Source organism: Herpailurus yagouaroundi, unplaced genomic scaffold, assembly GCF_014898765.1.
Source record: "Herpailurus yagouaroundi ecotype Mexico unplaced genomic scaffold, PumYag 187, whole genome shotgun sequence".
NCBI lineage: Eukaryota > Metazoa > Chordata > Mammalia > Carnivora > Felidae > Herpailurus > Herpailurus yagouaroundi.
In genome coordinates this window covers 7,106,137-7,130,794 of record NW_024412418.1, presented here as the reverse complement: position 1 = coordinate 7,130,794, position 24,658 = coordinate 7,106,137, and the positions used below count along the sequence as shown (strand labels likewise).

Sequence of the window (24,658 nt, the reverse complement as noted above, 5' to 3'; positions counted from 1 at the left end):
GTACCGTGGTGTGTGAATTCGTCATCATGACACGTAAACCCAGGCATAAGTCTGGGAAAGCAGGAACCAAATCTAAGCAGAAAGCTTCAGTTATCTTCCCAGTGAGAAGAACCAAGAGAACCAAGAAAACCTTAGAGAACCAAGGTTTTCTGCCTTGGAATATTGTCTGCAAAGAGCCTGAGGACGATGTGACCCAAGGCTTGTCTGTTAATGGCCATGTCTGCACATGAGCAATCCATAGGTTGAGCAAGTCTTCAAAGAGGCCAGTATGAGTTTTTCAGCAACAGGCTTGTGAGGCAAATATTGTTCTTACTCAGATTCTACAGCTGGTGAAACCCAGACCGGGCCTCCGGAACCAGCATTCCCTTCTACCGCTATCGTGCTTGTCTGTCCAGATTCTGCCAGCAAGGGAGCAAGGGGGCGATCAGCAGGCCCCTAGCTCTGAACCCTCAGTGGAAGAGCTGCTATGTGTGGTGTGGTTTGTCCTCCTGGCCAAACGCCCTCTCCTCTTGCCTTTTCGCTCTCTCCTGGTTGACTCAGCACTGGCCTCAGCTGATCCTCGGAAGAAAAGAGGATCGCCTGTCTTGAACCAGGAAGGATGAAGCCACACCTGTCTTCTCTTCACTTCTCAAGAGCCCTTCCCTTAATATGTAATTTTTTTAAAATTTTTTAACGTTTATTTATTTTTGAGACAGAGAGAGACAGAGCATGAACAGGGGAGGGTCGGAGAGAGGGAGACACAGAATCCGAAACAGGCTTCAGGCTCTGAGCTGTCAGCACAGAGCCCGACGCGGGGCTCGAACTCATGGACCGCGAAATCATGACCTGAGCCGAAGTCGGCTGCTTAACCGACTGAGCCACCCAGGCGCCCCAATATGTAATTTTTTAAGAAATGAGTGAAGTAAGATCTTTTCAGTATTCCACTCAAAAAAATAAAAGTAGGCTCAACATCCTTAATCAACAGGGAATCCAAATTAAAGCCACAACGAGACACCTGCACCTCCATCAGGATGGATAATACGAAATGGATGGATAATATAGAGGGTTAGTGAGGATCTGAACGACTGCAGCTCTCAGGCATTGCTGGTGGGAGTGCAAACTAGTACCCCCACTCAGGACAACTGTTTGTCATAGCGACTTGGGCAAAACGTATGCCTGCCTTATGACCCAGCAAATCTACTCTTGTGCATGGATGTTTACAGCCACACTATTCATTATAACCAAAACAGGAAACTAATCCAAATGCCCGTCAACAGGTGAATGGATAAATAAAACGTGCTCTATTCATGCAGTGAGATGCTATGGCAGCTTCACTGATACACACAACATGGATGAATCTGAGAAGCCAGATACATAGAGGTATATGCTGTAGGTTTCCATTTCTGTTAATTTCAAAAATAGGCAAAACTGTTCTAGGGTGATGGTGGTTACAACAGTGACACTTAGGGACAGCATGCAAGAGACTGGGGTTAAAAATGTTGATCTGGTGGTTACACGGGCACATGCATAAAAATGTGAGCTAAACACTTAGATTTTTTTCTAACATTGCTGCATATAAGTTAAACTTCTATTTAAAAAACAATCAACCGGGGGCGCCTGGGTGGCGCAGTCGGTTAAGCGTCCTACTTCAGCCAGGTCACGATCTCGCGGTCCGGGAGTTCGAGCCCCGCGTCAGGCTCTGGGCTGATGGTTCGGAGCCTGGAGCCTGTTTCCGATTCTGTGTCTCCCTCTCTCTCTGCCCCTCCCCCGTTCATGCTCTGCCTCTCTCTGTCCCAAAAATAAATAAACGTTGAAAAAAAAATTAAAAAAAAAAACAAAAAACAAAACAACGGGTGCGTGGGTGGCTGAGTCGGTTAAGCTTCCGACTCTTGATTTCAGCTCAGGTCATGATCTCTCAGTGTGTGTGTGTGTATGTATATGTATATATATATACATATACATACACACACACACACACATATATACGAATAAAACTGATTTGTGGGAGTCCTGACCCCCAGCTCTGTGCCAACTGTCTTTCTGCTCTGCTTGGCACTGGGCCCTGCCCTGTGATCTTCCCAGACTCTACATGATGGCAGTCTAGACCCAAACAGCCAGGCCTGAAGGATGGCAAGACAGGAACCTGTGCTCCCTGTGTTCCTGCTCTTTGTCCTTCTGTCCTCATAGATGCAGGACTAATATTTACCTTGCGGAATGCAAACAGAAAATGGGGGAGGGATGGGAGTGGGGCTGGGCGAGGGGCAGGGTAGGGCCAGCAGTCACTCTAGGCCTGGCCCACGACAGATAGGCAGGAGGAGAGGGAGGGGCCCTGCCGAGGAGTCCCAAGGATTTGGGCTGGTCCCTGTTCTGGGGCCAGCAGCCGGTCCTAGGAGGTGAGAGGAAACAAACCAGAGGCCCAAAGGCCCTGGACCTGGCTCCTCCTCCCAAGCAGCCACTACTGGTGGCCACACCTCCTCAGCTCCCAGGCAGGAAAGTGGTTGAAAAACACCCTTGTCTCTGGTTTCATTTGTCTGTGTGTTGTGATTACATAAACCTCCCACGGGTTTATACATAATGCCTGCTGATTATTAAGCACTTATTACATTTCATGGGCATTACATTCATAATTGCCGTTAGTTCTGTTCTCCTTGTACAGATGCAGACATTGAGGCTCATGGAGATTAAAGCAACCATCACCATGTGTGAGGATTGGAAGGAGCCTCAGGAAGATCTGGTGTGCCCACTAGCCCCACTTGGCCCATGTCTCCAGGAGGGAGGGGCTGGGCGATGGTGGGCACAATGACCTTTCCTTTGTGACTTCCTCTCAGACCATCTATCCCTGGTCCCAGGAGGGCCTGTCTTCCTGGATGGTGGGGGGTGGACTATCTCCACTAGTCCCATGGCCCTGACTTGGTGACCTCTCCCTCTTGGCTGATTTCTTCATGTTAGTTCAACATTAACCCAGAGGGATCAGGACAAGCCCTCAGAGTTCCAGGAGCTGACACACTATGGCGCACATCCGAGGCCTGTGGTTACCTGGCTGCCTGGCCCTAGCTGCCCTGTGTAGCCTTGTGCACAGCCAGCATGGTAAGAGGGGCTTGGAGGTGGAACAGGCTGATAGCCTGGGATATCGGCCCATGGGCCAGGGTCTCCTGCCTTGACCGAGAACACAGGGCCAACCCCAGGTGGGTCTCAGCCTACAGCATACGGCTTAGGGAAGGAGTCAAGTGCTCAGGTCTGGATGTCCAGTGACTGCTCCCCTCCTTCAGGATGGGGAGTGGGGTGTCCAGTGAATGGAGAGGAGCTGGTAGGCTACTGATAGCAGCCTTTTGGGTCCTGCTGCTATCCCAGGCATCCCTTTTGGAAGCCAGCGGGGCAGGCCAGGCTCGCTTCCTGCCACCACAGAGGCCAAGACGGCCTGGCTCGCTGAGGCCGCTGTCCCACGCCCCTCCTGCAGTGTTCCTGGCCCCTCAGCAAGCACTATCGCTGCTCCAGCGGGTCCGACGTGCCAACAGTGGCTTCCTGGAGGAAGTGCGCAAGGGCAACCTGGAGCGAGAGTGTGTGGAGGAGCTGTGCAGCTACGAGGAGGCCTTTGAGGCCCTGGAGTCTTCCTTTGCCACGGTGAAGGCCGGCTACGCGGCAGGGTTGGGGGGGGGGGGGCGGACAGGGGCCATCCAGGCGGGCCCAGCTCTGGGACCACAAATGAGGCAGCAAGGGACGTCTCAGCTCTTAAGCTCTTGGTAACCTCAGGTCCTCTTGGGCCCCATTTCACTGGGTTGTGGAGATGAGCGACCTCAGCCTTTCTTGGAGGGCTCGACACCCGGGCTGTGTCAAGATCTGGTGGCCTGGTGAGGCTCCAGATCATCAGGGGCTGCTCTGTCTTCATATGTCTGTCTGCACATGTGCACTGAGGTCTCTGGGGGCCCTGGCCCTGGCTCACACGGCCTCTCAGCTCCAGCTCTTCTGCGGTGGAGCAGTGGCCTGTGGAGTGTGGGACTCTGGTGAGGCCTCGGGGTTCTGGGTGCTTGGTGCAGCCTTTCCCTTCCCCAGGGCTCTGCCTGGGCCCCACGTACCCGCCTTTTCCAGTCTAGCCCACCCATGGTTTTGGGTGGTTGGGGGAGGGACTCCCCTCTCCTCAAATACTCCTCTCCTTAGTGGGCTTGTTTCTGAAAACAAAAATAGGAAAACTACCACAAACCTCCCCAGAGCCTGCCCCCTGTGTGACCAGGGTGAGGGAAAGAAGGTTTAAGGAGAAAATATAAAGTGTATTGAAAAACAAAATGAAACAAAACAGAATGTGCCACAAACTCATGCCAGCCCTTATTTTTCAGGATGTATTCTGGGCCAAGTACACAGGTGAGCACTGGGAAGGGCTTGCTCTTGGAAGGAAGTCCTGGGGACCCCAGTGAGAGGATGTTCTACTCTGAAGAATCTTCTGGTCATGCACCTATCCGTCCCTCCACCCATGCCTGTTTCCTCCCTCCCTCCTTCCCTCCCTCCCTCCCTCCCTCCCTTCCTTCTTACCATCTGCCTGTCCCTCTCTCTGATTTTGCATTTCATCTCACCCACCCTCTACTTGAGCCCATCCTGTCCCCACCCCAATCCCAAAAGTTTCTGGGTCTTTTCCAGCTTGTGAGTCAGTGAGGAAACCTCGAGACAAGCTCATGGAATGTCTGGAAGGTGAGGAGCTAATGCGCGGGTGGGGGGCAGGATGCGAGCAAGCAGCCTGGGAGAAGAGCGAGGTCAGGTGGGTTAAGGTTTGTGGCCCAGCAGTGGTGGCCTCTAGCACCTGACCTTGCCTTTCTGTTCCTGTGGTCAAGGATGTATCTTTACACCTGGCTCTGTACCCAGCAATGAATTAGATGATTAATGTTGGAGGAACAAATGAATTAGTAGATAATGAATTCATATTTAAGGCCTATTCTCATCTGAGCCTCCGTCCATGCCAGTCCGTCTTCCCCAGGTTCCCAGGGCAGAGCTCTGATGATGTCACATTCATTCTTCAGGACGTTGAGGGGTGCCCATTGCCCCCAGAATAAAGCACAGGCTTGTTAGCCTGGCAAACTTTGCAGGTCTGGCCTTAACCTTCCCTTCCAGCCTTATCTCCCATTGTACCAACCGTAGACCCAGACCCCCAGCTACTCCAACAGCAAGCACTTCTCCAACAGCAAGCTACTCCAACAGCAAGATGTTTCTACTTCCTGGCCTTTGCTTTCATTGTCATCTTCCCCTGGAGCAACTGTCACCACTTACTGAAAACATGCCTATCCTTCAAGGACTAGTTCAAAGCCATCACCTTGCTAAGCCTGCAAGGAGCCTCCTCCCTCCTCCACAGCATTCTGAATACATCTTTTATATAACAACAGACCCTAGCTCTTAACAATAACTCTTTAACCATTGGCCTTTTATTTGTTAAAGAACTTATTCAACAGACATTTTACTAAGCCTCTGCTATGTACCAGGCACTGTGTTGAATGCTTGGGATTTTAAGAGAGCCAAGGATCTCACAGTCTCATAGGGAAACAAAAATACAAAATATCAGTGTGATTGCTGGAAAAGCTCTATTCCGGGTGCCAAGACAATGCCAGGAGAAGGAACATTTAGTTTGCTGGCAGAATCAGGGACAGCCCCCCAGAAGAGGCAGAGTTCCACCTAAATTTGTGGGAAGCACTGATGAACCAACCAAAGAGCATTCCAAGGCAAAGGAAACAGCATGTGCAAAGGCCCTGATACATGAGGAGCTAAGATAACAGGACAGATAGACCAGGGCAAGATTAGAAGGACCTTGTTCACTTTGTCATCCTACTGGCCCTGAGGGGTCACTGATTATAAGCTCCACGAGGGCAGGCACCTACCCTGACTATGTCTTACTATTCACGATGTCCTTAGTACCTGGCACAGTGTCTGTCACATGGGTGTCACATGGTGGGTACTCAGTGAATTTTAGGTGAGTATTGTTAAATAGACTGGTGAACTGCTGGGTACAGAGGAGGTGGCTGAGGAAATGCAGGTTAACGGTTGTGGAGAAGTAGTTTGGAGGAGGTAGACAGACAGAGCTTTGCTAAGTGGGAGAGGGGACAGATCCTTAGGGTAAGAGATGTGGGCTGGGGTCTCTGCAGGTAACTGTGCTGAAGGTCTGGGTATGAATTACCGAGGGAATGTGAACTTCACCCGGTCAGGCATCGAGTGCCAGCTATGGAGGAGTCGTTACCCACATAAGCCTGAGTGAGTGATGGGTAGGCCTGTCGCCAGCGGGGCTGAGCATATGGGGCTAGGAGACATTGGGTGGGGGTGGAGGGGGCATGGCCTCTGCTGAGCAATTCCCTATTCCAGAATCAACTATACCACCCACCCTGGGGCCGACCTGAAGGAGAATTTCTGCCGCAACCCAGATGGCAGCACCACTGGGCCCTGGTGCTATACTACAGACCCCACCGTGCGGAGGGAAGAGTGCAGCATCCCCATCTGTGGTGAGCTGGGGATGAGTAGGCAGCCCATGGCCAAGGCTCAGGTGCCTAGCAGCCTGGGACAGGAAATGAGAGCCTGGCTACCTTTAGGCATGGGTTAGATATTTATAACATATTTGGGCCTGTGGGTCAGTGAAGTCAGCAGACCAGAGAGAGCTGACCTCACCTGCCTCCCCTGTCTTTGCTTCCTTATGACCCAGGCTGTGGCTCATTCCAAATATGCTTCCCTTCCTGCTTGAGGCTCTCTTCCCTTCAGGATGCCCTCCTTAACCATTTCAGTCCATGGGCCCTTTTCTGAGCACTACAGAGTGCTTTACGTCCAGCCTCATACGTCCAGCCCAGAATGATTCTGTTGTTATTCTTTCGCATGATGTGTCAGTTAGCTCTAGCCATAATAATGCTGCAAAAACCCACAAAATCACAACCAACCACAAAAGCTCAGGGGCTTACACCAATAAGCATTTATTTCTTATGTGTCTGAGGGTCAGCTTGGGTGCTGTGCTGATCTCAGCTGTGCTTGCCTGTGTCTGTGGTAGCCACTTATGCAGGCTTGGCTGGTGGTTCGGCTTCAAACATTGGGTCCAGCTGAGCTTGGCTCCTTGGGTGGGTTGGATCCTGGTCTGCTTCACATTACTCATCCTGGGGCTGAGGCTGAAAGTCACCATCTCCTAAGATGACGGTAGAGGTACAAAACTGAGTAGAAACACACAGTGTGTCTCAGGCCTAGACTCATAGCTGGGGTATCAGTCTGTCACATTCCATTGGCCAGGGTGAGCCACATGATCAAGGCCAAAGTCACCAGGTGGACAAGTACACCTTTGCCTATAAAATCACAGGGCAAAGGATGTGGAGCCAGGCAGGGGTAAAGAATTCGTCCACCAAATATGGATTGGTGTTCTTTGTCTTTCATGCATTCCTGTTGGACCCAATACTTGATCTTGGGACTTACAGCAAATTACTAGTCATGGTAACAAAAGCAGCTACCATTACACAAGCCTGCCCCCCGCCCCCACGTTGCAGGCATCCTCACTCAGCCTAGCTACTTTTCCTGCTGTGCCCCTATAAAAATAGAATCCTTCTTTAAATACTCCAGGCAGCCACTACCAACAGGTGGCAGATAGCCCAGGAGGTGAAACCTAGTTGCTATTTCTGGCCCATGTTGCACCCCACCCTTACAGTATGTATTTTGTTTAAATTTCTCAACACCCCTGCAAGAATGGCATTAGTCACCCCTTTTATGGGCAAGCAAAGTAAAGCTCGGAGAGGTCAAGTGACCTGAGATCACATAGGAAGAAGGTTGGAAGGCAGGGAGTCAAACCCTATGCGTCTGGCTCCACGTGTGGTTCCACCCACCCTGCTCCCCTGCCTCCCCACCCACCAGGCCAGGGGGACGTCACTGTACAGCCGACCCCACGCTCCAGAAACTCCACGGTGAATCTGCCACCTCCATCGGACTCCTGCATCCCTGAGCGTGGCCGGTACTACCAGGGTCGCCTGGCGGTGACCACACATGGGTCCCCCTGCCTGGCCTGGGACAGCAGTCAGGCCAAGGCCCTGAGCAAGAACCAGGACTTCACCCCTTTGGTGCCGCTGGAGGAGAACTTCTGCCGCAACCCGGACGGGGACGAGGAGGGCGTGTGGTGTTATGTGTCCGGGGGGCCTGGTGACTTCGAGTACTGCAACCTGGACTACTGTGGTGAGGCGGGGCCGGGGAGCCTGAGGCTGGGGGCGGAGCCGAGCAGCGCCTCTTCTGACTCAGGGCTGCCCCACCGCTAGGGGGCGCGGTCCGCGGCAGCGCCTCCTCCCGGCGGCAGGGCCGGTCTGGCCCCACGCGCAGCTGAACCTGCTCGGGCCCGACGCAGAGTTCCCGAGGCCGCGGTGTGCTGGGCTCTCAGCGTCTTGCCCAAGGGCCTCCGAGGCCGCCCGGGGGGGGGGGGGGGGGGGGGGTTGGGGAGGCTGAAGAGGGGCTGCGCGCAGGCTGGCCCTGCCACAGCCGCGCCTGCTCTCCGCAGAGGAGCCGTTGGAGGACGTGAGCAACGGACTGGCCAAGGACCCGGACGCGCCCATCGAGGGACGCACCACGGCCGAGGAGTTCCAGACCTTCTTTAACGAGAAGACCTTCGGCGCCGGGGAGGCAGGTGAGGTGGTGGCGGCGGCGGGGGGAGAGGCGTGGGGCTCGGGGCACAGCTCGGTTCCTCACACCGGGCTTGCTGTGCAGACTGTGGGCTGCGGCCTCTGTTCGAGAAGAAGTCGTTGAAGGACAAAACAGAAGAGGAGCTTCTGGATTCCTACATCGACGGGCGCATCGTGGAGGGTTGGGACGCGGAGATTGGCATTGCACCCTGGTGCGTCGTGGGGACCGCCGGGGGGGGCGCCCGCCGACACCCGCCGGGCACTCTTCCCTCACAGGCCTGGGCTTCCCAGCTCAGGACAGCTGACACTCCTCTGAGATTGGGAGTATTGCTTCTTACACGCAGAGGGTGAAGCTGAGGCCCAGAGAGCTTAAGGGGTCTGCTTACTTCAGTCTGTTTCTCTGACCCCAGAGCTATGCCAGGCTGTGCAAATTCTGGACCTGCAGAAGCTGGGGAGGGTGCAAATAGCAGGAGGCTGCCCCTTGGGGTCATGTGGAGGCTCCAGTTCTCAAGGGCAACCAGATCAAGCTGGGTTCTAGGCCTAGCAGGCAGCTCTGTCCAGTTGTTGTTGGTGTGTGTGTGTGTGTGTGTGTGTGTGTGTGTGTGTGTGTGTTTAATGTTTATTTTGGAGAGAGAGACAGAGCATGAGTGTGGGAGGGACAGAGAGAGAGGGAAATACAGAATCCGAAGCAGGCTCCAGGCTCTGAGCTTGAACTCACCAACCTCGAGATCAGGTGCAGAGAGATAATGACCTGAGCCAAAGTTGGACACTTAACCGACTGAGCCACCCAGGCACCCCTGTCCAGTTAGTTCTTAAACCTGGGACTTTTCTACTTTAGGGCAGGTGGAGAGGCAGCCCACCTATCTCCTAATGCTGCCCACTCCCCCTCCCAGGCAGGTGATGCTTTTCCGGAAGAGTCCCCAGGAACTGCTGTGTGGGGCTAGCCTCATTAGTGACCGCTGGGTCCTCACCGCTGCCCACTGCCTCCTGTACCCGCCTTGGGACAAGAACTTCACCGAGAATGACCTTCTGGTGCGCATTGGCAAGCACTCCCGCACCAGGTACAGGATGGGGGCCCATGGATGTCTGCCAGGGCTCAGAGTCCTTCAGAGTGATGGTGAGGGGCTCTGGTGGCTCTGGGGCATGTGGGAAATATCTGTACATGTCCCACAGTAGAAAACCCAGCAGTCTCTGCTGTGAGGTCCATTTGGCCATGTCTCCGCTGAGGTTTGGAGCTGGGGATAGAGAAACTAAGGCTTTGCAGAGAATGAAATCCTGGCCAGTCTCCAGCTCCCCTCCAGGCACCAGGACGGGGCCCAAGTGTGAGCTGTGAACAGAGACTGTTTGGACCAGGGCCTGCAGCCTGCATTCCTCCCCCACCTGCCTGGACTCTTTGACTCCAAAGCCCTGAGCAGCTTCAGGCCGGAAGATGCTGCCAGGGCAGGAGCCAGTGCTCTCCCTTCACTGGTGGCCCGAGGGTGGCCCCTTTCCTGGACCCCGAGGGCAGGTGGTTTCTCTTCTCAGGGACTGGCTGCCCCCCACCAGGTGGCTTACAGCTTCTCCGTCTCCCTGTTGGGGTTTGCACAGGTACGAACGAAGCATTGAAAAGATCTCCATGCTGGAAAAGATCTACATCCACCCCAGGTACAACTGGAGGGAAAACCTGGACCGCGACATTGCCCTGCTGAAGCTCAAGAAGCCCATCGCCTTCAGCAGCTACATCCACCCCGTGTGCCTGCCTGACAAGGCCACAGTGGCCAGGTGGGGTTCAGGGGCTGGGGGGCCCCCGGGCTGGGTTCTGGGCCTGGGGGACACTGCAGCCTTGCAGAAGTTCCTTCCCCTTCCAGGCCTCGGGGGCTCAGAGTAAACCCAGAAGTTCTTTCTGTGCCGGTGTTTTAGATTCGGGTCTCCAAGGGAGTGTTGAGGCCAGGGGGCTCCTGGAGGGGCCAGTTCTCACAAGGTCCTTCTCCTTTCCCCAAAGACTGATCCAGACTGGATACAAAGGGCGGGTGACAGGCTGGGGCAACCTGAAGGAGACGTGGACGGCCAGTGTTGGTGAGGTGCAGCCCAGTGTCCTGCAGGTGGTGAACTTGCCACTTGTGGAGCAGCCGGTCTGCAGGGCGTCCACCAGGATCCGCATCACGGACAACATGTTCTGTGCTGGCAAGTCCCCCGGGCGCTTCTGGGCCTCAGGGTGGGGGGGACCGAGACATGTGAAGGGCGCAGGCCTATTCCAATCCTGGATCTGGTCACTTACAAGCCAAATGGCTTCGGGCAAAGTTGCGTAACCTCTCGGAGGCTCAGTTTCTTCCTCTGTAAAATGGAGATGAAAGTCTCTATCCTGTAAGGTAGTGTGAGGGTTAGATTAGATTGTGTGTGTGTGTGTGTGTGTGTGTGTGTGTGTGTGTGTGTGATATGTATATTATAAACTACTAGGTGTGCTAGTCACTGGTTAAGTTGTTGACGTAAGTCCACACAGCATGAGGCCATGGGTGGAGGAAAAGCCATGTGTTCAGTCATTAAGCAAATATTTATTGAATGCCTATTGTGATCAATATTCTACAGTATACAACAAGGACCCAAGCACAATGCCTGTGTCCTCAGAGAGCTCCCTTCCTAGGAGAGAGTGTCCGTAAACAGATGTAGAATAGCAACCTCTGCTAGGAAGAAAAATCAAGCAGAGTAAGGGAGAGAGAGATGGGGACAGGGTAGGCTAAAGAGAGTGGTTGGTCAAGGCTGGAGAAGGTCTCTCTGAAAAGAGACTAGAAGAAGTGAAGAAGAGCCAGTCTAGGGGAAGTGCACTTCAGGGTGAGGGGAGAGTAGGTTCAAAGGCCCTGGGGTGGGAGTGTGCTTAGTGTGTCTGAGGAACAACAGGGAGGCTAGTGTGGCTGGAGTGCAGGAAACATAGGCAGGGCAGCAGTAGATGAGGGGAGGGAGGGAGGCAGGCATAGATGGGCACTTCTTTAAGGGCCTTGAAGGACTTTGGCTTTTATTGAGATAGGAAGTTTTGGAGGGTTGGGGACAGGTGAACAGATGGTCTAACTTAATTAAAAATTTTTAGTTTAGGGGTGCTTGGCTGGCTTAGTTGGTGGAGCATGGGACTCTTGATCTCAGGGTCATGAGTTCAAGCCCTACATTGGGCACAGAGCTTACTTTAAAAAAAAAATTTTTTTTTTTTTAGTGTGATTTCAGACTCATAGAAAAGTCACAAAAATAATTCAAAGAATTCCTGTGTACTGTCATCAAGATTCTGTCCCCCACTTTGTGTGTGTATTTATAGACATATAAACACATATACACACACTGTTTGAGAGTAAATTATACATATGCCTTTTTACCCACATAGTTGAATAGATCCAAAAAACAAAGATGTTCTCTAACATAACAAGTACAATTGTTAAAATCAGGAAATTAATAATGATATAATACCATTATTTAATCTGTGCACCTTATTCAAGTGTTTTCCAGTTGTCCTACTTACTAATGTCTTCTAAGGCAAAAGGGGAAAAGGTTTTTCTCATCTGTATCCAATCCAGGGTCACACACCGTCTTTAGTTGTCAGTCTTTCTTCTTTGTCTTCCATGGCTTGGACATATTTGGCAAGTGCAGCCCAGTGAATCTCTAGCTTGGCTCTCAGTTCAGTTTATCTAAGGTTTTGGTTTCCTTGTGATCAGATTCAGGCTGAGCCATGCTGTGTCCTTCTAAGTCTGCTCCGTTAGCAGGCGTGTGACATCAATTTGACCCGTACCTGGTGAGATTAACTCTGACTTCTTGGTTAAGGTAGTGTCTGCATCTGGCCAGTTTCTCACTCTGAGGTTCTGCTAATAACTATCTTGTGAGGAGAAACTTTGACACTATGTATTCTGTTTCTCATCAAACCATTCTTCCAACTCTGGAGGGCTGCCTAATGGTGATTTTCTGTCATTCCTTCTACATTTATTAGTTATTTCATTGTAAGGGAGCCCTCTCCTTTCTTTCATTCTGTCAGTGTGGACTCCTGGGTCTTTATTCTAAGGGCTATAATTTGCTACTATCATTATTTATTTTGATTTTCAAATTTGCCAAGTTTGGCCAGTGGGAGTCCCTTCACCCTGGCTTCTGTGACTTTTGATGTCCCTGTCATTCCTGAGTACTTTCTTACATTGGCAGAGCGAGATATTCCAGATTCAACCCACCTTCTTTCTAGTGGAGAACAGTGCTTAGAAACCAATATCTGGGTGCTAGGTGTGCACATTGCTACTGGGATGTCATTGCTTCTATGTCCTCTCAGCAGACAGATCTAGAAAACATGTGTATTATGCATACACCAACATCTAGATTGATTTTTCTTTCTATCATCTATCAGTTTCTCTATCTGAACCCGCCTACTGCAATCCAGCAGGATTAATTTTAGTTTCTCCCTTCCCATATTTGTAACTCTCTGTTGTAGGGAGAAATTTGACTCCTGTTATTCATATGATACTAACTTATTTGATCAATACTAGAATACATTGTTTCAGAATCACCCATCCATCTCACAGCAGAAACACAATCCTACTAAGGATCAGCATTTCTTCACAGCGTTTCTGTCTTCAGCCTACGGATACATAGTTGAAATGCTGTGTTCAAAAGTAACTTGGGAGGTATCTGGGTGGTTCAGTTGGTTGAATGTCAGACTCTTGATTTTTGGCTCAGGTCAAGATCTCATAGTTTTTGGGATCGAGCCCTGCATTGGGCTCTATGTGGACAGCATGGAGCCTGCTTGGGATTCTCTACCTCCCCCCCTTTGACTCTCTTCCTCTGCTCATGCTCTCTCTCAAGTAACATGGGTTAGTTTTTTCTTCCCTTCTCTGTGTTTGTATTTAAAATACAGTTAGGCTTAGTTGTTTCTATTTGTATTCAACTTTGTTGAATCCCATTTTGTCATTTTTATTTTTGGAGTATTAACATGCTTCTGAAACTCAGACAATGACACTCCCCTTTCCCTTCTATCCTTTTACCCCCTTATCCTTTCCACTCCATTGCCATCCAGGCTGTTAGTCACCCAATAGCAGTAGTTTGTGTTTTTTTTTTTTTCTTCCTGTGTTTCTTTTAGCACAAATGAGCAGACACGTATGTATTTTATTCCCCTGCTTTGTTTTAATTAAAAACAATTTTTTTATTGTATATTCATTTTTGAGAGAGAGAGAGAGCACGAGCAGGGAAGGGATAGAGAGAGAGGGAGACATGGAAACCCAAGCAGGATCCAGGCTCTGAGCCGTTAGCACAGAGCCCGATGTGGAACTCGAACCCACAAACTGAGATCATGACCTGAGCTGAAGTCAGAGGCTCAACTGACTGAGCCACCCAAACACCCCTTTTTAAAATTAAAAAAAAAAAAAAGTTTATTTATTTTTGAGAGAGAAAGCGTGAGTGGGGACAGGGGCAGAGAGAGAGGGAGACACAGAATCTGAACCAGGCTTCAGGCTCCGAGCTGTCAGCACAGAGCCCGACGCGGGGCTGGAACTCATGAACTACGAGATCATAACCTGAGCCGGAGTTGGATGCTCAACCAACTAAGCCACCCAGGTGTCCCTTTTATTTCCCTCTTTTTACACACACCGTAGCATGCTGTAGACATTCTTTTGTATTTTGCTTTTTTCACTTTTTACAAAAACTTTAAACAATAAAATTTTTAAAAATTTTTTTATTTTTGGGGCGCCTGGGTGGCGCAGTCGGTTAAGCGTCCGACTTCAGCCAGGTCACGATCTCGCGGTCCGGGAGTTCGAGCCCCGCGTCAGGCTCTGGGCTGATGGCTCAGAGCCTGGAGCCTGTTTCCGATTCTGTGTCTCCCTCTCTCTCTGTCCCTCCCCCGTTCATGCTCTGTCTCTCTCTGTCCCAAAAATAAATAAACATTGAAAAAAAAAATTAAAAAAAAAATTTTTTTTTTATTTTTGAGAGATAGGCAGAGCATGAGCATGGGAGGGGCAGAGAGAGAGGGAGACACAGAATCAAAAGCAAACTCCAGGCGATGTGGGGCTTGAACCCATGAACCGTGAAATCATGACCTGAGCCAAAATCAAGAGTTGGATACTTAACCATTTTGAGAGAGAGAGAGAGAGAGCAGGAGAGGGGGAGGGAGAGAGTGAGAAAGAGAGAATTCCAAGCAGGCTCTGCACTGTCGGTGCAGAGACTGATGTGGGGTTCAAACCCACAAACCGTGAGATTATAACCTGAACTGAAATTAGGAGTTGGACGCTTAGCGGACTGAGGCACCCTGGTACCCAGGCACCCTGCTTTTTTCAGTTTATATATCCTGGAAATTCACTCCATATTGGTTATAGACCTTTTTTCCTTATTCCTTTTTTTTTTTTTTTTATGTTTGTTTATTTTTGAGGTGGGGAGGGGCAGAGAGCGAGAGGGAGAGAGATCCCAAACAGGCTCCACACCATCAGCACAGAGCCTGATGCAGGGCTTAAACTCACAAACAATGAGATCATGACCTGAGTCGAAATCAAGAGTCAGATGCTTAACTGACTGAGCTACCCAGGTGCCCTTTGTTTTCCTTATTCTTTTTAAAAAAAAAAATTTTTTTTTCAACGTTTATTTTATTTTTTGGGGGACAGAGAGAGACCAAGCATGAACGGGGGAGGGGCAGAGAGAGAGGGAGACACAGAATCGGAAACGGGCTCCAGGCTCTGAGCCATCAGCCTAGAGCCCGACGCGGGGCTCGAACTCACGGACCGCGAGATCGTGACCTGGCTGAAGTCGGACGCTTAACCGACTGCGCCACCCAGGCGCCCCTGTTTTCCTTATTCTTGGAAAAAAAAAAAAAAAGCCACACCATGTAGTCCATTATGTAGACGTACCATAGCTTATTCAACTGTTTCCTGTGTGGGGGCATTTAGATTGTTGTCAATATTTTGCAATTGAACATCTTTTCACATGCTTGAAGACCATTTTTATAGTATTTTTTATGAATTATTCATGGTTTTTTGCCCATTTTTTGTCCCTTTCCCATCAATTGTTGAGAGTTCTTCATGTATTGGCAGTATAGGCCTTTGTTTGTGATATATGTTGCAAATATTTTCTCCCAGTTTGTTCGGTTTTCAACGTTTATAACCTTTTACCATTTCTTTAAAAATTTTTTTTAATGTTTATTTATTTTTGAGACAGAGAAAGACAGCATGAACGGGGGAGGGGGTCAGAGAGAGGGAGACACAGGCCCCAGGCTCCAAGCTGTCAGCACAGAGCCCAACGCGGGGCTCGAACTCACAGACCATGAGATCATGACCTGAGCCGAAGTCGGGCGCTTAACTGACTGAGCCACCCAGGCGCCCCAGCCTTTTACCATTTCTAATTAAAAATTTTCTTTAGGTAGCCAAAGGTATTAATATTTTACTGCATCTGGATTTTGATGGAGTTAGAAAAACTTTCCTTACATCCAGGTCATAGAGAAATTCACTCACGTTTTCTTCTAGTACTTAGTTTCATTTTTCTACACTTGGACCCCTGAGTCATTTGGAATCTATTCTTGGGTATGATGCAAGGTATGGATCTAACTTCTCTTTGTCCAAATGGCTAACCAGCTGTCCCCACACCATTTATTAAAAATTCTATCTTTGCCCAGTGATTTGATTTTTTTTTTTTTTTTAAGTAAGCTCTACACCCAGCGTGGGGCTTAAACGCACAACCCCAGGACCAGGCCAACTGAGCCAGCCAGGCGCCTCTGCCCCAGTGATTTGAGATGTCACACTTGTCACATACTAGGCTCTATTTGTGTTCAAATCTGTTTCTATTCAAAGACATTCTATTTGGTTCTCCTGGTCTGTTGTCTATTCTATTAAAGTACTGTCTTGTTTTAATTATAGAGACTTTAGCGTATGTTTTAATATCTGGTAGGGTTTGTTGTCTCCTGTTTTTCTTTTCCAGTGTTTTCCTGGCAATTCTTGCAGGTTTGTTTTTCTGTATGAACTTTGGTATCAATTTGTCTAGCTCCATTAAAAAAAAAAAAAAGCCTATGGATATTTTTGTTGGGATTGTGTTAAATTTATAAATTATTTAGGGAGAAGTGACATCTTTTTGATGTCATTCTTTTCAAGGACAAGAAATGCCTGCCCATTTGCTTAAGTCTATGTTGTATCTTTCTAGAGTACTGCAATCTATTATTTTTTTTTTTTTTTTACTCCTTAGCACCTTATTTTATATATTGTGTTTTAACAATTTTTTTTAAACGTTTATTTATTATCGAGAGACAGAGAGACACAGAGCGTGAGCAGGGGAGGGGTAGAGAGAGGGGCAGACATAGAATCCGAAGCAGGCTCCAGGCTCTGAGCTGTCAGCACAGAGCCCGACGCGGGGCTTGAACTCACGAACTGAGATCATGACATGAGCCAAAGTCGGATGCTTAACAGACTGAGCCACCCAGGTGCCCCTACATTTTATTTTTAAGTAATCTCTACACCCAGTGTGGGGCTCGAACTCACAATCCCAAGACCAAGGGACACAGATTCTACTGACTAAGCCAGCCAGGTGCCCTCTTATTTAGGTCATTTATATCCTTACTTATTTTCAGTTCACTTGATCTTTTACTGAGTTTGTGTTAAATTCTATTAATGTATTTCTGTCTCGTTGCATTGCTTACAGTCTCTTTATAAATGTGGTTGTTGTGCTGTTTAGCACAGATAGTGGTAATTGTTATTTATTCATTATGAATTGTGGCTTTTAGCATTAAAAGTGTACTACTTCCTTAAATTATTTTCAACTTTAGGATCACTGTTTCTTCCTCATTTTTTGTTTCCATTCACTTGATATACCTTTGTCCATCCCTCCAACTTTAGCCTCTATGAATCACTTTGTTTTGTCTCTTATATCTAGCATAGTTAGGTCCTGCTTTGTGAGTCAAATTAAAAATCATTTTTAGGGAGGGGCACCTGGTTGGCTCAGTCTGTTAAATGTCTGACTTGATTTCTTTTTTAATGTTTATTTATTTTTGAGACAGAGAGAGACAGAGCATGAATGGGGGAGGGTCAGAGAGAGAGGGAGACACAGAATCTGAAGCAGGCTCCAGGCTCTGAGCTGTCAGCACAGAGCCCGACGCGGGGCTCGAACTCATGGACTGCGAGATCATGACCTGAGCTGAAGTCGGATGCTCAACCGACTGAGCCACCCAGGAGCCCCTATCTGTCTGACTTGATTTTGGCTCAGGTCATGATCTCACCATTGTGAGATCGAGCCCCATATCAGGCTCTGTGCAGAGCCTGGAGCCTGCTTGGGATTCTCTCTCTCTCTCTCTCTCTCTCTCTCTCTCTCTGTCCCTCCCCTGCTCACGCTCTTTCTCTCAAAATGAATAAACTTTAAAAAAAAAAAAAAAGAGAGGAAGAATTAAAAGAAATCTTTTTCTTTTTTAAGTGAGTTAAGCCCATTCACATTTATTGATATGATTGAATTTGTATTTATATTTTGTGATTATCACGTGTATTATGTTTCATTTGCTGTATTTTTTCCCATGTGATCTTTTCTTTGTGTTTTTAAATTTATATATTTACGAAGGTTTGCATTTTTGTTCTAGTGATTATCTTTGGGCTTCTACCTTTTTGAAATGCCTTTTGTTCCTTCTTTTCTTATATGACCTATTAATTCTTAACTCCCACCTGTTGACAACAATCAGTGAGTTTACTCTCCTCTTTCAGGATCTTTGATATTTTTAGCTTCATTTTTCTACTTGTCAGGACAGTTAATCAGCCCTTTTGCTAAAGCATTCATCTCTTGGTTGGATGAAGCAGGTTCTTCAACAACGGTTATGGTGGTAGAATTTCTTGAGTTTGTGTTTGTTAACTGTTTTTCTGTAGTCTCGACACCGGAAGCTCTGATTGGCTGTGTATAAAATCCATGGCTTACGTTTTCCTTCCCTGAATTTTTTTTTTTAAGTTTTTTTTTTTTCAACTTTTATTTATTTTTTTGGGGACAGAGAGAGACAGCATGAATGGGGGAGGGGCAGAGAGAGAGGGAGACACAGAATCGGAAACAGGCTCCAGGCTCTGAGCCATCAGCCCAGAGCCCGACGCGGGGCTCGAACTCCCGGACCGCGAGATCGTGACCTGGCTGAAGTCGGATGCTTAACCGACTGCGCCACCCAGGCGCCCCTCCTTCCCTGAATTTTTAAAAGAAGTATAGCTTTGTTGTTGCTTACTTACTTTGTATGTTGGTTTTGAAAATCTGATGCTGGTGTCATTCTTTAGAACTTGTGAGGTATTTGGTCTTTTGTGCTTGGAGGCTTTGAGGGTTTTTTCCTTCATCTTTGAAGTTTTATTGGGATATGTCCCAGAGCTGAGTGTTTCAGGTCATTTTTGCCAGCTACCCCGTGTGGATCCTTTCAATGTATACCTTTAATCTTATTTTATTTCTGTAAGTTTTCTTGGATTACATAATAAATATTAGTTTTGTTCCAAGGTCTTATTTTTCTCTTAAGGGACTCCGATTTCTTCTTTGGTCTGAGTTCCACTTCAGTCCCTTTCTTTGTGCTTCTTCCTACTGATTTGTCCATTTATTTAAAATTTTTGGATGTCTGATTCCAGGTATTTTGTTACATCCTACACTTTTGCTTGAGGAAATTTCATTCAGTTAGTTTTCCTCTGTTTCGTGGTTGTTTGGGGGGAGAATTTTTATTAGCCAAGGTGCTTTTTATTCTTATTTTTTGTTTCCCTAGTATCTTGGTATGGATCTCTTTAGTTGTCATCCATTCATTTTGTAGATTTGGTGTCATTTACAAGGTTCCAATTCAGTTCTACCCACTTCTTTTATCTAGTAGATATTTACATTCTCCTCTCCACATAAGTGTTAATATTAGATGCCCATTAAATACACTAAATTGATTTGAAGCTTGGGTGTTTTCTGTATTCCAGTGATGATGATGGTGTGCGTGCGCACGCGTGCGTGAGATAGGGAAACTAGTTCAGGGGAGAGATGTCTGTGCTGTGACCAGGGATGGAGGCGGTGAGAACTAGCTGACTGGGATGCGTGCTGAAGACAGAGCCGTGATAAGGACTGGATGTGAGGGGTGAGGAAGTGAGGAGTCAAGGATGACCACAAAGGGTCAAGTGGACACTCGCCAGCTGTCTCTTCCAGAGGAGGGGAGGGAGCACGAGCTCTGCGCCTGAGCTCTACTCTTCTTTCTCAAGGTTACAAGCCCAATGAAGGGAAGCGAGGGGACGCTTGTGAAGGCGACAGCGGGGGACCCTTTGTCATGAAGGTAAGCATCACTGAAGGCCAGGAGCTGGTGGGTGGATCTTCTGAGGGTGCAGGGGGGTAAGGACGGACCCAGTTTTCAGGAGGAGTTGCCTGCCACTGCCTTGGACTTGACTCTGTTGGAATCCCCATGTCTCTTCCTCAGAGCCCCTTTAACAACCGCTGGTACCAAATGGGCATCGTCTCATGGGGCGAAGGCTGTGACAGGGATGGAAAATACGGCTTCTACACACACGTGTTCCGCCTGAAGAAGTGGATACGGAAGGTCATTGATCAGTCTGGAAGTTAGGGGGCCGTTCGCCTTCTAGGCTCCTCGCTGCAAAATCGCAGAAACCAAGTCGGAGGAATTATTTTTGTGCTTTGTTCCTAAAAGTATAGTTCTCAATAAAAGTGCCTGTCAACAAGCCTCAGCGCTCCCAGTGCCATTCGTGGGCAGCTCTGGAAGAGCCAGTCCGACTGGATGACAGGACTTAGCGGGTCCCCCAGTCCTAGAAGGGGGGGGGCAGGTGATGGGGAGGTGGTGGCCTGAGAGTAGGAGCACTGAAAATGTTCCGGACTTGGGGCCTTTGTGGGTTAGCTCATTTCGTGCTCGTAAGAGGTAGGTGAGGAAATCAACTAGGAGAAGCGTCTTGTCCAAGGTCATGTAGTTAAGAAAGGTCAGAGTTGGACTTGGAGCACAGAAGATACTAAAACCTGTGCTTTCAGTCGCTCTGCTGTCAGGGCCGTAAAGCGATTGTCCCAGGACCAGAGAAGAGGCGGGAGGAAGACTGGAGCGATGAGGGGTGAGTAGGTACACCTTTCTCTTTACCTCCCGCTTTCCTTGGAAGTCCCTATGTGCTTCTGCACGTCATTAAAATGACATCAGATTAATGCCCCCAACAGGCTCAGTTATTTGAAGTGCCTTCATCTGAGAGTCTTGTGGGATATGGTGGTTCGGAGTGTGGGCCCCAGCGTCAGACTGTCTGGGTTCAGTGTTCTGGGATAGGAAAGGGAGAACCACGGACAAGGCACTTGACTTCCGTGGGCCTGCTTCCTTACATAGAAGATGTATGCAATGACATTACTTGCCTCAGTAAGGTTTTGAGGAGTAATTTAGGTAACGTGTATGGTGTACTTAGCCAAGTGCCCAGTACCTGGTAAGCTGTGCATAAATCACGGCCGCCTGTATGCTCACTCCTGCCTGGTGTGATCAAAGTTGCTCTGCCACTCCCCTCCTCTGGCCCCTGCAAATAGCACGTTGGTGGGGTTGTTGCTTCCTGGGATTTCTACTCACATCATCGGTATCAGACCTGAGCAATTTGTTTCTCCACGAAATGGGACTTAGAGGGTGTATGAGTAGATTCAGAAAGGGTTTGGAGGAATGTCTGAGTTCTAAGAGTCACAGCATGTTCTTGAAGGTTGCTCCTGGCAGAGGTCGTTGGTCTGGGATGGAGCACGGCGGACGTACCACTGCCCTTCTGCGCGGCTCCGCCGAGTTTCCGGCTGCACCACGGCCCGCTGCCACTCCTGTTCGGTGCATCTGTGGCTGGGGAGTGAGGCACCGCAGCCTGCAACAGGCACAACACTGAGTGTCAGCTGGCGTGAGATGCCGATCACTTGATACTTCTCTGGGGACTGTGCTGTGAAGTCTCATCCCTGAGCTGGTTGGGGGAAGAACATGGATGCCACCATGATCACCATTTGTGACCTAGAATCTTCAACTAAGATCTATAAACCTCATGGTTTAGAGTGGGAAGGGACTGGAGGTAAGTACTTTTGCCCCCTTCCCTCCTCTTTATTTTCCCTTCCCGTTTTTCAATACTTTCAGGAACAGAGAATTGGGACTAAGTTCCTTTGCCCTTGTTTGGTTCTGGTTGACCAGAAAGCAGGGGGAAAACTGGGAATTCAGTGAGTTTGCAGGACCTTGGCGACCCAGAGCTTTTTTAAAATTTATTTTTTAACGTTTATTCATTTTTGAGAGACCGAGACAGAGCATGAGTGGGGGAGGGGCAGAGAGAGAGGGAGACAGAATCCCAGGCCGGCTCCAGGCTCTGAGCTGTCAGCACCGAGCCTGACGCTGGGCTTGAACTCACGAGCCATGAGATCGTGACCTGAGCCGAAGTCGGACGCTTAACCGACTGAGCCACCCAGGTGCCCCCAGCCCAGAGCTTTTAACCAGATTGGGGAAATGGATTAAGAATTCGAGTATCCCAACTCTGCTTTTGAAACAAGGGTACACATTCTCAAGATCGCTTCCCTTCAACACAGCTGTCAGCATACAAATCGCTGACCCAAGCACAGCCACTCTTCCCAAATACATTGTCCTAGCACAGCAGCAAACTAACTCCTTGGTCTTCCTTCCAGGGAGCGCCTACTCCCATGTTCCCACTGCGGGGGGCAGAGGCGAGTGTGATTCCAGGCAGCACGGGGGCCACCTGAGAACCACACTAGAAGCAACTTTCCGCCAGCCTTTCATTTCTTGAGCACCAGCTGAGTGAAAGGTAGTCTAGAAAAAAGTTCCTTGACCCCAGTGGCTGCCCAAGAAGTTGCCCGTGTGAATCCAGAGCCTCTTAGTGCTAAAGGGTTTTTCTGACTGTGGAGGGAGGCCCTGGGGAATTTTCCCGGAGGAGACTCCTCCGTTCCCTTTCTGGTCCTCAGACTGAGCATGAAGCAGCTGTGGGTTTAGACTCAGACGCCAGAAACCAGGCAGGAAGCTCCTGAACGTCCTCCCACCTCCTTGAGTCAGATGCTCCCCAATCCAGTCCCCGTGTGAGAGGCACCGCGGCCCGGCCAGAACGGGGCCCATCTTGCGTGCAAAGTGGCAGGAAGCCCGAGAGCTCCTTGGAACCACAGTGCTGGTGGGAGGGAAGTCATGACCAGGACCTCCTCAAAATGGGGAAGGGACTCCTCTGCTCTCCCGGGGGCTACAGGCGGAAAGCAGGAAAGGTGCTCTGCTGCTCCTCCCAAGGGAGCAGAAGCCCAAGCCTGTGCACCCGGCCCCGGCGCTGCTCCGTGAGGGGGCCTCCCTAACCGTTCTGTGGCTGCCGGCCAGGCCCAAGAACCGATGACAGAGCTGCCCAGATACGGAGCATCTTGGGAGACAGTTCTAGTTAATGCAAACTTTATTTATAAAAGACTCTTAAATTAGTTGTATCATGCCATGCATTCATACAGAATACAGTGACCCTTCAGGGCTACAGGGAGAAGAGCTCACAAACTCAAAGGAAAAACTATTAAAGTTTCTAATAGTTAAAAGCTAGGAAAGATCAGGACGACTTTACAAATGAGCAGTTAAAAATAAAAGACAAAGGCTATGGAGACTAGTCGGAGCTGAGAGGAGGGCAGCTGTTTACAAGTCTGTACACTAAACTACTACACGGACAGTCTTCTAGAGGCAGGGCGCTGGCGGAGAAGCAGAGTATGTACAACGACTCGCGCCGCGGCGGCTCCTCCCGGACCCGCGGTGTGTGCAGCCGGCCAGTCTGTGTGCTAGGCCTGCCGAGGCCCTTCGACTAGGAGGACTCCGAGTTTAGTGAACTGAAGCTGCGGGGTGCCGGGGGCTGGGGCGGCTTCACTTGCGACTGCTCTTTATTCTCTCCAGTCTCTTTTTCAAGTCGTCAATGTTAGCCGTGGAGGACGAGGACGTGGTCGTGGTTCCTGAAGAGTGAGTCTGGTGAGAATCCAGGTCCAAGTGCTGGTGCTGCTCCCGGGACTCCCGGAGCTGAGAGAGTTTGCTGTGCAGCATGTCTGTGGAAGAGGCAACCGTGGGAACTGCTGGTTTGGAGAGCAGAGAGGTCAGCGGAGGTCGGTCATCTTGCTGTGGAGACAAGGGGAGACATTGGTCAAGCGGGTCGGTGCGCAGCTCTGGAACGGCAGCGGCCACTCCGTCCCCGAGCCACACGGAAGGAAAGGAGCGGTACCTTTGTATTGTCCAGACCACACCGCTGTCGGAGGATTTTGAGTCTTTCCAGGTAGACCGACGGTCCCACCTCCTCTCCGTTTGTGTTACCAATGGAGGACACCGTGCTTGTGGGAGCAGACATACACGTGACCTCCGTCTGAGGGGAGATGCCTAGAGAGGAAGTGTGGAAAGGACACTCAAATGTACCCACGTCCCACTTCTAGACTGGCCTGGTTGATCTGCCACCACAGGGAACGATTTGGGACCTAGATATCGCCATTATAAAGACTGAAAAATCCAGAAGAGTCCATCTGGAGTTGGTGATAAAGGGTGCTCTGAAATTCACAAGATAAGCTGAGCGAGAGCTTTAGGAGTCAACAGAGAAGAGCAGACTGTCAGTTGGGCCGGCCATCTACATCTGGGATATGAGGGGTTGGATCTTGTGACCCTACGCCGACCTGGGCCATCCAAAAGGCCCACGCCACTGCTGGGGCTACGGGAAGTGTCCAGCCGAGGAACCTAAGGACTTTAAATGTTGGCAACGATTAGACGAGGTCTGGACGAGGTGACACACAGGAGGAAGTGCTTATTCAAACCGGGGGAGAGAGCAGGAGCTGAAGGCTACAGTGTATTCAAGGGGAAGAGGCGGAAACGGAGGTGTCCTACAAACACCCAAAGAAGGGACAGGAACGGGAGCATCTGTCACCCCAGCGTGGAGAGCAATATTCTGGCAGGAGAGGGGGAAAAACCAAAAAAATCTGTCACAGTTCTTAAATTCCCGAGAAGGAACAATAACAAAATGCAGGCATTTAAAACACCCAAAGATAATGCGTTACAAGATGCATTATCTAAACCAAAAAGATAAGGTCCTGGGACGACAAACTTCCTTACGGTAAACCAAAGAGTCGCACACAAGATTCCTCTAGGAAAACAGGAATCCCTAATGTAAACGTGAGGAGAATGCTCTGACGGAGAGTGAACGAAGAAGGACGTG

At 49.4% G+C, this 24,658-nt stretch overlaps 2 protein-coding genes across 5 annotated transcripts in view; one reads left to right on the top strand and one right to left on the bottom strand.

Moving 5' to 3' along the window:
• Window positions 1–2,930: 2,930 nt before the first annotated feature.
• Window positions 2,931–20,190, top strand: F2 (coagulation factor II, thrombin). The gene is made up of 14 exons (XM_040495287.1): window positions 2,931–3,066; window positions 3,437–3,600; window positions 4,311–4,335; window positions 4,609–4,659; window positions 6,099–6,204; window positions 6,313–6,449; window positions 7,828–8,142; window positions 8,459–8,584; window positions 8,665–8,791; window positions 9,473–9,640; window positions 10,167–10,340; window positions 10,561–10,742; window positions 19,718–19,788; window positions 19,930–20,190. Exons 1-14 carry the CDS (start codon window positions 2,988–2,990, stop codon window positions 20,071–20,073), a joined length of 1,869 nt encoding a protein of 622 aa, XP_040351221.1. The 5' UTR covers window positions 2,931–2,987; the 3' UTR covers window positions 20,074–20,190.
• Window positions 20,191–22,867: 2,677 nt separating this feature from the next.
• The window catches only part of CKAP5 (cytoskeleton associated protein 5), a 114,418-nt gene continuing 112,627 nt past the window's right edge, over window positions 22,868–24,658 (bottom strand). For all 4 annotated transcript variants that reach the window (XM_040495282.1, XM_040495285.1, XM_040495284.1 and 1 more), the window contains 2 exons: window positions 23,684–23,835; window positions 22,868–23,580 (listed from right to left, as the gene is read on the bottom strand). In XM_040495282.1, coding sequence (XP_040351216.1) covers window positions 23,335–23,580; window positions 23,684–23,835 — 398 coding nt within the window. In that variant the 3' untranslated portion in view covers window positions 22,868–23,334. The remainder of the gene's footprint in view (window positions 23,581–23,683; window positions 23,836–24,658) is intronic.

Coding starts and splice junctions, on each gene's coding strand:
- F2 (XM_040495287.1), top strand. CDS start 2,988: ATGGCGCACATCCGAGGCCTGTGGTTACCTGGCTGCCTGGCCCTAGCT. Junction 6,450..7,827: donor GTGCAGCATCCCCATCTGTG/GTGAGCTGGGGA, acceptor CCCACCCACCAG/GCCAGGGGGACGTCACTGTA. Junction 8,792..9,472: donor GAGATTGGCATTGCACCCTG/GTGCGTCGTGGG, acceptor TCCCCCTCCCAG/GCAGGTGATGCTTTTCCGGA.